At 32.9% G+C, this 13,254-nt stretch overlaps 1 protein-coding gene across 1 annotated transcript in view; it reads right to left on the bottom strand.

Annotated features, from left to right (window-relative positions):
* Positions 1-13,254, bottom strand: part of Itfg1 (integrin alpha FG-GAP repeat containing 1) — a 209,481-nt gene that overhangs the window by 193,538 nt on the left and 2,689 nt on the right. The window contains exons 3-5 of the mRNA XM_070011952.1: positions 11,246-11,391; positions 10,393-10,450; positions 9,225-9,299 (exon numbers count right to left, since the gene is read on the bottom strand). Of these exons, the coding sequence (XP_069868053.1) occupies positions 9,225-9,299; positions 10,393-10,450; positions 11,246-11,391 (279 nt within the window). The remainder of the gene's footprint in view (positions 1-9,224; positions 9,300-10,392; positions 10,451-11,245; positions 11,392-13,254) is intronic.

The raw sequence follows: 13,254 nt of genomic DNA, 5'->3' as shown, positions 1-13,254 counted from the left end.
AATGCTTCATTTTTTATATCCTGGAATAATGTATGGTATTATATGTCAATATATTGTTTGCCTGTTGACAGACTTTGACTTGTTTCCACTTTTTTTTTTCTGTGAATACTCATGGATAAGTTTTCATGTGGATACACATTTTTGTTGTTGTTGTTGTTGTTTCTCTTCTCTTCTTTTCTTTTCTGTGCCAGTCATGGGGCTTGAACACAGGAATTGGACATTGTTCCTGAATGTTTTACTCAAGGCTAATGCTCTATCACTTGAGCCACAGCTCTACTTCTGACTTTTGGTGAGATAAGAGTCTCATGGACTTTCCTGCCTGGGCTGGTTTCAAACCTTGATTCTTAGATCTCAGCTTCCTGAATAGCTAGGAAGGATTAGAGGTGGGAGGAACTTGTACCAGTTATTTTCAATTTTTATTTGTATAGATCTATGAGTGAAATTGTGGGTTCATAAGGCAACTATATGTTTATCTTTTGGGTGAAATAGTAAGCCGTTTTCCAAAGTATTTCCATTATCTTATATTCTTTCTAGCAAGGCATGCAGGTTCCAGTATTTTCTTATCTTTATCAATTATCATTATTGTACATTTGTGTTAATATAGTATTGACAAAGGGTTTTATTTGCATTTTCCTGAAGACTAGTGAAAATGAGTATATTACCATAGGTTTCTTACTCATATATCTTCAATGGAGAAATGTCTTCTTGAATCCTTTGCCCACTTTTAGATTTATTGTTTTATTCTTTTTCTTTTTTTCCAGTGTTGGGGCTTCAACCCAGGGCTTGGGTGTTGTCCCTGAGCTTTTTTGCTCAAAGCCAGCACTCTACCAATTGAGCAACTGCTCCACTTTTGACTTTTAATTGGATATTAAAGAGTCCCATGGACTTTCTTGACAAGGTGGCTTTAAACTGTGATCTTCAGTCTGAACCTCCTGAGTAATTAGGATTATAGGTGTGAGCCACCAGCATCCAGCTAGCTTCATTCTGGAGTTAAAAGAGTTCTTTAAGTATTTTCTTCCAGTCTTTGGGTTGTCATTTGTTTTTTGATGGTAAATGTTAAAAAAACTATTTTTAAAGTGCAATTCATTTTTTGCTGTGTTACTTATTATTTTGGTATTGTACTCAATGATTAATTATTTAATGCAAAGTCATGAAGATTTACCAGCTCTCTTCTAGAATGCTACATTTTTATTTGTCTTTTTTTTTTTTTTTTGGTGTGTGTGTCAGTCATGGGGTCTGAACTCTAGGCCTGGGTACTGTCCCTTAGTAACTTCAGCTCAAGGCCAGTGCTCTACCACTTGAGCCACAGTACCACTTCTGGCTTTTTTCTGCTTATGTGTACTGAGGAATCAAACCTAGGGCCTCATGCATGCAAGGCAAGCACACTACCACTGAGCCACCTTCCCAACCCTGTCTTTCATGTTTTTAAAGAATAAAGAAATTGATAATATACATGTGTTAGCCTGTAGAGAATGACATTAATTCTTTTTTTAAATGAAAACGTGATTTTAAATTAACAAAGGAAACATGGCTATAAAATGATTAAGTAGAGAATGTAGAATGACATAATCATGTATCTTATTCTTATATTTCAGTAAGTGATCCTCTTTATTAAATATAAATTCCAACATTTTGGATAAAGAATGGATTTAAGCCCATACTTCACTAAATATCAAAAATGTCACAAATGTCTACCACTATAGAAATAGATAGAAAAAATGTCTACCTATTGATAGCTAAGGAACAAATTTTTTAGCTAATTTCATTTTATTGTGTCTTTTCATGTCCCAAGTTTTCCAATTTTGATTGAAATTTTATCTAATTGAAAGTTTATCTATTTTTCCTTTATTTCTTGGTGTGTGTGTGTGTGTGTGTGTGTGTGTGTGTGTGTGTGTGTGTGTGTGTGTGTGTGTGTGTGTGTATGTGTGGTGAGAGAGAGAGAATGTGATATCCATTGCCAACTATGATTATTAAGATTTTCTCCTGTGATTACTTCTGAGAGACTTACAGTTTTAGATTTCTCATCTATTTTGAGTTAATATTTTTTCTATCCTTAGTAATATAAAGCATTAATGGCTAGTCATTTTATGGATAGTCAGTTGATATTTTGGAAATGACCCTTGGAATCTGTGGCTTCCACATCCTTAAATTCAACCTATTCCAGATTGGAAATACTGGAGAAATAAACTGCATCTGTTCTGAAAAATCACAGATTTTTATCTTGTCACCATTCTGTAGACAATATTATATAACACTTGTTTACAAAGTTCTTGTCATGTTTTGATGGGAAGAAGATTGGCTGTTTAATTGATATACAAGGTTTCCCATTGGAGAGATGAAAAGATATTCAGACTAGAGTTAACATATAAACCATATTATAAATACTAAATAAAACTATACACAGTATCTCTATTTTAATTGAGGTCTCATTAATAAGCACAATGGAGAGTTTTACATTGTGACCTTTATCACATTAAAAATATTTTGTCAACTATGTCTCTACCATTCAGTTTCCTCTAAATGATCTATGTAGCTATTATTCAGTTTGCTCTAATGTTAACATTAAATACAACAATAATATAACATTATGGTAAACAGAACATAATACAGGGAGACTACTACCAGTTAAAGAGAATTGAATAAGTGAAAATCATTCCACTGTAATGGTTAAGAACTGTAATCAGATAAGAACACCTCAGTGTTAAAGGTAATTCTCACCTAATTGCCCAAGGTTTTCTATCCTCTTTTCTTACTACACTTTTCTCAACTAACAGCATTTTAGCTTCCATAAAAGTTGCCTGAAGAACATCCTCTTTGATGCAACAAAGCGTCTCCAGAAACACAGACTCAGATATTTGTATTAACTTTAGGACCTATGAAGCAGATAGCAAATAACTGAGATTTCCTATTCTCTGCTTGTTAGAATTCCCAATTTTTTTTCATAATACTATGTTCCCTTCCAAGACAGAAAGATATATAGGCCATTACAAGGTGAAATTAGAGGCTACTGAAGTTCAAGTTATTTGTCAACACAGTTAATTTAGTAGATAATAAACAAGGTTTTATCTGTGGATTCGATTTTGATATTTTCAGAAAGCAAGAACTAAAATGGGCTAATTTTTCTTGGAAGGAATCAAGGGAAAACAATACATACTCATAGAGAGAAAATTTCCTTTATACAAGAGTACCAGTGTAGTCCAAAAAGTAACCATTTCCCCCAAATCTTAACACTTAGTTTAGAATATATCTGGCTTAAATACACTTTAATCTAGATGAAACCAAATGAAAACCAACCAGTATACACACAATTCATTTTAAACAAAACTCTATAAGGTAGGAGTAAGTAAAAAATATTAAAATAAACCAAGAAATTACATTAGCATATTATATTTCATACCAAAGAACTTGCTTAATTATTGTTCTTTCAATGTTACATAAGTGTTAAATCTTTAAAGTAATTCTATTTAAGTACAACTCAATAGTGGCTGATGTACTTCATTTTAGATTATTCATTGGTCCTAGAATTTCTAAGTATTAAAATATTTTTCATTACTAACATAAAAAAGCTTGATTTTTTTTCACAAGTTTCATCTGAACTTATTTTTAAAGGCTAGCTGTTCGAAAGGCTGAGATCTGAGAGGTTCAAAGACAGCCAAATCTGAGAGGCTCTTATAGCCAATTAATCAGCAAAATTCAGAACTGAGGATGTAGATAAAGTAACATAGAGTTAGCTGTGGGTGAAAAAGTTGAGACAAGAGTTCTAGATGGGTTCTAGACTGAATTCAAGACCCAGTAATGGCACAAACCAATGTGGAATTGGGCTCAATGTCATTTGTCATACAGGTTATGTTAAGACCTGAGTAGTCTATAAACATTTTAACAAGCATACATTGAAATAAGTTATATAGCTAGAATGTTTAACAAAAACTGGACAACGTTGTAAAATTTTTTGGTCCTAGTATCAATTTAATCAAATTATATTAAAAGAAAAAAATTACTGTTTATAAGGCAATAATACAGAAAAAAGTAATAAATTGATAGCAATGGCCCAAATTAGAAAAAATATTTCTTTTATTGGCCCATATATTCCTTTAAGAATCTTGATGAAAAAAGTAATCGGATTTCACATAAAAGTGGATTTCTAGCTAGGTATCTGTGGCTCCCACCAGTAATCCTAGCTGCTCAGCAGGCTGAGATCCATGGTTTGAAACCAGGCTAGGCCCTGGGCAGGAACATCCCTGAGACACTTATCTCCAATTAACCACCAAAAGGCCAAGAAATGTATGTGTGGCTCAAGTTGTAGAATGATAGCTTTGTGCAAAAAAGCTCAGAGACTTGGGAATGATCACTATTAAGACATTTAGGTAAAAGCAGATACAAGGAGATTGGTTTGGAATGAAGAAGCATCTGCTCCTAGTTTAGCAATCTTCAACAATTTTGCTCAGATAAACTCTAAACTTTTAAAAAAATGATTCATCTCCTAACACATTTAAGTCAATTTCCAAGAAAACCTAAAAGTATTCATTATTTTAGATTGCTACAAAATATGTAAACTTTGACTCAATTAAATTTCCTGAACTTTTAAAATAAAGGGATTACTTATAAAAATGCATTCCATGGCATAATTTTGTGGACCATTATGTACCAATTGCCATTCATGAAAAATCCAAATAAACTCCTAAAATGAATGAAAAAAGTCTTCTTTAATACTGGGAAAATACATCTTCTTTCTAGTACTTAAACTTGTACTTTCATTAATTCTTTTCTTGGAGAACTATGTCATGAATGTCATGATGCAATCTTTTTTTTTTTTTTAACTCTAAAGTCTTCTTAGTGATGACTCTAGCATAACTGTACAAAAAGTGGTATGTCTATGATGTCCAGAACTTGAAATTATTATTTAACTTCATTTTGTTTGAGGATCTCAGTATTTAACAAAATTTCTAAGATTGAATTTTAAATACTGTTATATCACTGGTATCATATATTATATAATTTGATTACATTAAATCAGAGGAAAAAAGTATTAGGAATCATTAGGAATGGAGCTTTGAAATATTTTTGGCTTTATTTACCTGTCAAAAATGTCAATTCGGCATAATGTCAACATCTACTTTTCATTTGAATAGTTATAAATGTTAAAAAAGCTCTTCATATTAATAGGCAGATTGGTATGAAAAAGCTCTTATTAATATAATCACTCAATTCTTTCAACCTTCTGATAGTCATACTTCCAAAATATTTTAGCTACTACCAAAAACAACTGCTAGTGCTCTATCCATTAGGTTTTCCATTAGGCTATTGAGTGCAAATAACTAGAAAGCTTTGACTTGTAAAATGGTACTATTTATTTTTTCCATTTTTAAGAAGCACACTGAAGGCATTATCAAGACTTATCAGGTCACTTGGAAATATACCAATATTCTTCACTTACTTTAGAGGCACCTCACTTAACCTCATATACTAAGAAACAGTAGAGGAAAACATTGCATTGCATATTTTCCAATATTATATAATTAATAATGTTCCTTTATCATACCTGTTTTCAATACAGTTTCAGTAACGTAGGGGGAGGGCATATAAGCATAGATACAAAGAAAAAGATGTAAATAAAACATTAACTGGCTATGAATTGTTAACTGTTAAGGCTAGGTGACAGATATATGACATGTAAATCCACTGTTTCATTTTCTTTGCTCTTACTGAATGTTTGAAATGTTCATAGTAAAAAGCTTAAAAGAAAAACAAATTCTGAGCTGCAGATATAGCTCAGTCATTTTAGGTGGGGAACCTACCATATAACTCAATTAGAAAAGCAAGACTTTAATATCTAACCAATTTCCAAATGAAGCTTTTTATTTTGCCAGAAAGATACCTCATTTCTCCCATTCAAATAACTGCTGTGAATATTATAAAACTATTTAGAAATTACAGAATATATTTTGTAGGACAGATTACTGAAAGCAGTAAAGAATGAAACAATGAAGCTCTGACAAATTAAGTTATCCATTTTAATAAAATAGGTTATAAAAACAGGATACTAAAGCTGGGAATTGGTGGCTCATGCCTGTAATCCAAGCTACTCAGGAGGCTGAGATCTGAGGAGGCTGAGATCTGAGGATCACAGTTCAAAGGGTAGGAATGTTTGTGAGACTGTTATCTCCAATAAACCTCCAGAAAATTGGAAATAGCACTATAGCTGAAGTGGTAGAGTGCTAACCTTGGGGTGAAGAACTCAGGAACAGTGCCCAATGCCCAGAGTTCAAGCCCCATGACTGACAAAAAAAAAAAAAAAAGAAACAACAACAACAACAAAGAATAATAAAACACTAAGGTCATTGATCATTTGTGAACTTTCAGCAAGGCAATGTAACATAGCTAAAATATGATAAAAGACATAGAAGGTCTTCAAAAATGCCTCTGTATATTGAACTCTGAGATTAAGCTTACAGAGAAAATATAAAAATCAGATTTAACACCATTTTTCAAAATTTTATTAAGCACAAAATTTTCCTAAAATTCAATGAAAGAAAATATATACTGTAAAAAATTATTTGGCTCTGAAAGTATCATGTAAGTTTATTTATTAGTAGGATACAGAAAGTAGTAAATATAAGCTTTCCTAAGGTAGAATAAGATGCTTACTTTAAATGGTATTTCTGATATGATCTGATAAGACATGATACTGTTTTTATTAAAAATGGCTATCAAATAGGAAAGAAATTACATACAATTTTATCCATATTGGTTTGATAGTCATATAGAACCATCCAATCATATCTGAAACAATCAGTGCCATTGTCTAAAAGTACTTTGGCATGAAAGGTGCCTTTCTAGTTAATGATGTGTCCTAGGGATTGAGTACTAAGAGTAGCTGACAGATAAACTTTTTGGAATTGGTGTTTCTTTGTTCTCCCAAGCCTCTCTCTCAACAATAATGAATTTTTTGACAATAGTTAGGGATGAAAGAGGCAAAGTCATTAAAACAAAAACTGTCATTTACAACCTTACTCTTACACATCTGAGTTTAGAGTATCTCAGTCTGGACCAAACTGCCTGCTTTTGCAGCTAGCTTTATCTTCTAGGAAATACACATGAGAGAAAGAAGAACTAAAAGTTCTATTAGTTTAGAACATAAATGTATGACACCAGATAACTCTTCAGGACCTCTTGGCAATAATGTCCTATGTTCATAAGAAAAAATGTAGACATTATTTCCGTCATATCCTTTATTTGTACCCATATTCTTACTCCACAGGATATGCAACAGTACTAGTACATGAGTAAACAGTGTACACTAATACAATATGCCTACTAATACTGGCTTTTAGGGAAAGCATAAACAATAGAAAAAGGCAGTGTGAAAAAAGTATGTGCCTCATAGTTGAACTCACAGCTCCTCTTAGTACTCATTCAGAAACTAGAACTAAGTATACACCTCCACAACCTTAAAAATCAAGTATTTCCAATAGTACACCAATTTTTTAAAAAATGCAATAGGGTAGAGGTACAATGGCTCACTCTTAAAATAATTCTAGTTAGTTGAGAGGCAGAGGTCAGGAGAATCATGGTTTAAAGGAAAACCTGGTCATAATTTTGGTAAGAGCCCAACTCAACTAATAAAAACACTGTGCAGTGGGTGGCACAAATAATGTTATTAAAAAATAATGAAAGCACCCAGTGCTGGGGCATGACTTTGGTGACAGAGTATCTACCTAGCAAGTGTAATGGCCTGACTCCAAAACGTCAGTACCATCAAAATGTTAAAAATGCAATAGAAATATAATGCCAGGGGTCTGTGCTTTTAGAAATTATATAGGATCCTGATTCTGATGCATTTTATTTCATCTTGAAATTCTTTTTTTTTTTTTTTGAGACTGGGTGTTGATATGTTGTCCAGCCTGTACTCAAACTGCTAGGCTAAAGCAATCACCCTGCCTTAGCATATTGAGTTGCACTGCAATATATGCTAACCTTACTCAAAGACTGCTGCATATGTGGTTCTTAGAACTATAATAGTTTTGGTTTTTTTTTTCCTTTTGAAATTCCATCTCCTTAAGTCGCTGAGGTTGCCTTTGAATTTTCCTCAGCCTCTTAGGTAGTTAGGATTACAGGATTGAGCCATTATGTTATACTAATTTTAAAATGGCTTTTTGCAATATGTAAACTATAATGAAAAAAAGACATAAAATTGTTTCTTTTCAAAAAAAAGATACAAATTTAATATCTACTTATAGAAATATGATAAATTTAAGGTATATAGTAAAATGTTATTATCAAATTTCTTTGATAGCAAAAATTACAAAATTATCCTTCCTAAGAAGAAGGTGATATCTAAGTGATCACTACAAATATATATCAAAAATTAAGATTTACATAAAAGCAAGGGAAATAATATAGAGAAATACACTTAGATGTAAACAAAATTCCATTGAAGTATCAATGATAATTTAAAACAAAGCTGTATGATAAATCATTAGGGAATCTTAAGTCAATTAAATTAATCCTCCAAAGACTATGTGGTCAAAGCTACCTCTTGCACACCATGGAGTAAACAGCTTTGCTCTTCTACATATTGACAATGGAGCCAACCCATCACAGAAAAAACTCAGGAACTTTAGGGCTAAATAAACTTTTCCTCTTTTTCATTATTTCAGGTTCTTCCTCAGTGGTATTGAAAACTGAACAACATATTGCCTAAATGTATTTTATTATTTTAGTATCATATTAATGCTTATCCCCACAAGGACATCTATCTATCTGTCTGTCTATCATCTAACTATCCAGTCAATATCACATCATATGTTTAAATTTGAATAGCAGAATGGGCAGATTTTCATCATCAGTCCCATATTGCTGTAGCTGGAGTAGAGTGACATGGTGTTCCTTCTGACCATTGATCTGGTTCCTCTTGCAGCTATTTATCTTATTTAAACACTACCATTTCCAAAAACATCTACTGGACCAATACTTAATAAATATTGATCTCTGATTTCCAGGAGGAAGGAAAATACTAAACTAGAACTAAACAGAAATTGGTTACATATGAAATCCAAATTTTTTGAGACAACTTACATGTTGACCAAATATTATTTGAAAATTGTAAAACCAAGAATTTCCAGAAGCTGGTTTTTCTCCACTAGATAAACCAATCACTGAGACACATTGTTACTTCAGCTCCAACAATGCATACAACTAATTACATGAGCATTATGTTTACTCACCCTCCTAATAGTATCTGTGGCTGGCTGGATTCATTAGTGATACCAAACACATCAGGAATTAGGTCACCATTAAAGCTGAAAAGATAACATTTAAAATATTTAGTAGACCTTCTATTAAAGCATCATTTATAAATTGAGGAAGGGTGGCAAAGTTCACAAGGTTCACCAGAAGCTATTTGTAGTCAATGAAATGGCAGCAGAAATGCCATCTGTCACTTCCAGGCCAAAGAATTTTATTTCTGTCCCTGGACTCACCAGCCCTCACTAAGCCTGTTGCATCAATGGTAAGAACACGGAATCTGGGATTGCTATCTTCTACAAAGGCAGCAGTCTCTGATAGCCTGACTTTATGAGCAACAGCATTAAGCAAAGCCTACTGCTAGACTAGCACTAAACAGAACACACTATAGAGATGACAAGGAATAAATTTTGATTACAAGATTATGAGGTTGTAACCTCTGCATAATCAAGCAAACCATGAAGGTAAAGAAATGGCAGAAATACCTACAAACTTAATTTAGAGAGAAATAACTGAGGAAAAGAAGCCCTCACTGGTTGAACTATGAAAGAAACTAAGCTAAGCAGGTTAAGACTAATCCCTGAATATAAATTCGGATTTTGGTGGCTAGTGACCTATTGATACATGACTAAGTTTATTATCTGTAAGAAAGGCATTATTGGAAACAAGAATGTAACTTATTTTCTTTGTTTTAGTTCCAAGAATGATCTTTATTGCATTACCAAAATACCTTGTCAGAAGTTTGCATTTGGATTATGAGGAAATAAATTATAACACAAAAGGTTATGAAAAGAAGACAAATATTTCCCTTTAATAAAGAAATCTTTCTATACTTGTAGAGGAGACCCTTTATTATTCATCCCTGTCCATTAAATACTAAGAGACTTGTTGAAAAATTTCTTTGTGCAATGATATGACTAATATCACCACAGATCCATAATGGCCACATTCGAATCTAATTGAACAAAAACACAAATATTTCCTTTTTTTTTAAATAAAGTTTTTTCTTTCATCCACTATGGAGCATAAGTCATTATCAGCTTTATGGAGTAAAGTCATTGCCAATATTTAATAGAGGAGCTTCTTAAGTAAGAAGATTTTAGGTTTGCAGGTTTAAAATCATTCCAAGGAAATCAAGTACACACTTACTCCATAATTAGTGGTTGATCTTGGAAAGTCCTATTGAGTATAGTCATATTGTTAGAATCTGTAAATAGAGAAGAAATAAATATTTATATAAACTAGCAGGGTTTTCCATTAATTTTGTTATCTGCCCTTAGGGGAAATAATTCTTTTATTCTTTACAAGATTCATCTCTGATTTATTTTAACTGTTATACTGAGACACAATTCTAATATTAATATTGGTAGATCTCATTCTACAGAGAAGATAAGCATGTAAAGATCTTTTTGAGGTTCCCAATAATTTCTTCATCTGAATCTTCTTTATATAATTTTATTATTAGAGTAGTTAACAACTAATAAGGTTTTGATCTATTAGTAGTAGCTAGCTCCATGTCTGCTCAATAAATTTGCAAGTATTAAGTGGTCAAGTGTACATCCATTTTACTGATAAGAATTCTTGTAGGGGCAGCCTCACACTGGCAGTTATTGTGCAAGTGGCCACTTTAGGGAACTAAAGGACACAGTAGATTTCTTGACAGCACAGAGGGATTGTTCTTGAACCTAGGGTTCCTTTTTTTAATCATGCCTCTAATCTGAAAAGCCAGGAAAACACTAATAATTCCTCCCTGTTTCAATGTTTACAAAGAGTAGATATTGTTATCTTGAACTGCTCTTAGACTACGTCTAGGCTGAAGAAGGAAAATCAGAAAATGACTTTTTAGAAAGATTTACAATTACAGAAACATAAAATAGAATTCTGAACTAATTTCAGACAATATTTTGTCGTACTTTTCTAAGAATATCTGTTAAACATTATCCACATTTTTTCCTTTCACAGCTAATGATAAATATTTTTTAAAAAATCTTAAACACTTCACCTAATGTTTGATTTTGTCCCCAGAAGATAATAGCTCCTAATTCATTGTTGGCATGATTTTGGGGAAAATATGTTAGAAGGACATCCATTTGTGAATCTCCATCATAATCCCCAGGAACCACACTTGTTATCAATGTACTGTAATTCCTACAAAAACAAGTATTTACAAATATTAGAGGAATCATTAAGAAGAAAGTACATCTCCATATTTCTATGATAGAAAATATTTTCAATGCAAAATTTAATTCTCATATAATTAACAACTCTTTCTTTCCATAAATCTTATCACCATTCAGGTATGTATATTTCTCTAGTCTATAAAAAAGCTCAGAATAAACGCAGACTAATTTTAGAAAACATGATAAATCTGGAATAAACTAAAACAAAACATTTATGTTTAAGCAGTTGTCAAGTACTTTTATCAACATGTCAAGAGGTCATAAATACGTGCTAAAATGAGTATCATTCTGACTTTATTAAAATATATAATTCATAAAATATTTAATTTTGTTTTTAATGTAGATTCAGAATTTACACTTCTAATATTCTAAAACAATCATTTCTAATCAGTCATTTCTTCTATGTAATTTACCCTGTTCTGTTTCTTCCTCACTTCAAAATTGTTGACACAGGATAATACGCTAAAATATTTATTAGCATTCCATTTTTTAATTTTTGTGTTGGTAACAGGGCTTGAACTCAGGCTTTGAGGACCTTTTCACTCATGTTTGGTGCTCTACCATTGGAGCCACTGGTTAATTGAAGATAGGAATCTGGGGACTTTTATGCTTTGGTTGGTTTTGAATTGAGATAATCAGATCATACGCAGATCTCAACTCTTTTGGTGGTGATGGTATGTAAACCTAAAACCTTACCCATTCTATCTTGAACTATAACTCTAGTTTTATGTCTTTTATTTATTTTCCTGTTTTACATAATGGGGATTGTAACCAGGACTGTGCACATGCTACACAAGGCTCTATCATTTGAGTTATGCTCTTAACAACAACTAATTCTATCTTGTTTTTAAAACAGAATCTCAAAACTAGTATTGTCTTTGAATGGAGATCCTCCTGCTTCCATCTCCTGAGCAGCTGGGAAACAAGTGCTGGCCACCACACCTGTTCTAGTTCAATGCCATTGAACGAAGTGGGTGGGTGGGAGGGGTCGGTCCTGGGGCTTGAACTCTGGACCTGGGTGTTGTCCCTCAGCTTTTCCGCTCAAGATGAGTGCTCTAGCACTTGAGCCACAGCACCATTTCCAGTTTTCTGGTGGTTAATTGGAGAGTCTCATGGACTTTCCTGCCAGGGCTGGCTTTGAACCGCAAACCTTAGATCTCAGTTTCCTGAATAGCGAGGATTATAGGCATGAGCTACTGACGCCCAGCAATGCCAATTTTGTAACATGTGTTTTTGTTTCACAATACTGATGTATTTGAACCCTAATTAATCCACGTATGGATAAAAAATAGTTTCCTAGGTAGTCCCTCATCTTCATAGCAATTCGTCATGTATACAGTTGAAAAGTAAATCAGTTTAAAAGACTACTTTTGCATTTCTTCTTTGCACAAGAACTTGCAGTGATTTCCCTCTCAGGATTGAACCCTCAGGTTTGAGTTTGATTGCTTTATACTATTTAGGAAGGGTGCTAGTCTTTCCTAATTCCCTCTCCCCAGAACCCATAACTCTCCAAAGTGTAGCTACCTTTTCTGTCAGATAAATCTTTCCATTCTTCTCTTCACATCATGCCATTTTTATTGTTCTATTTGGAAATGCTGTCCCCATATTTGAACCCTCTTTCCTAAATTTAACTCATCCTATGGCCTAATTCCCCCTGCAGTCTACTAATTTGGCTTGCACTTATTCATCTCTTCCTTAATTTACACCACGTTCAGCCCTTGCTTCTTATGGTTTCAAAATCATGCCAGCTCATTGTTATTGGGGTCACTGTCTCATGCAATGCCAACATTCAAAAAGAAACTCAAGAGCTACTACTTGAACAGCATTTTAA

Source organism: Dipodomys merriami, unplaced genomic scaffold (assembly GCF_024711535.1).
Source record: "Dipodomys merriami isolate MVZ:Mamm:240054 unplaced genomic scaffold, mDipMer1.0.p SCAF_85, whole genome shotgun sequence".
In the NCBI taxonomy this organism is placed as follows: domain Eukaryota; kingdom Metazoa; phylum Chordata; class Mammalia; order Rodentia; family Heteromyidae; genus Dipodomys; species Dipodomys merriami.
This window is presented reverse-complemented; position numbering and strand designations above follow the sequence as displayed.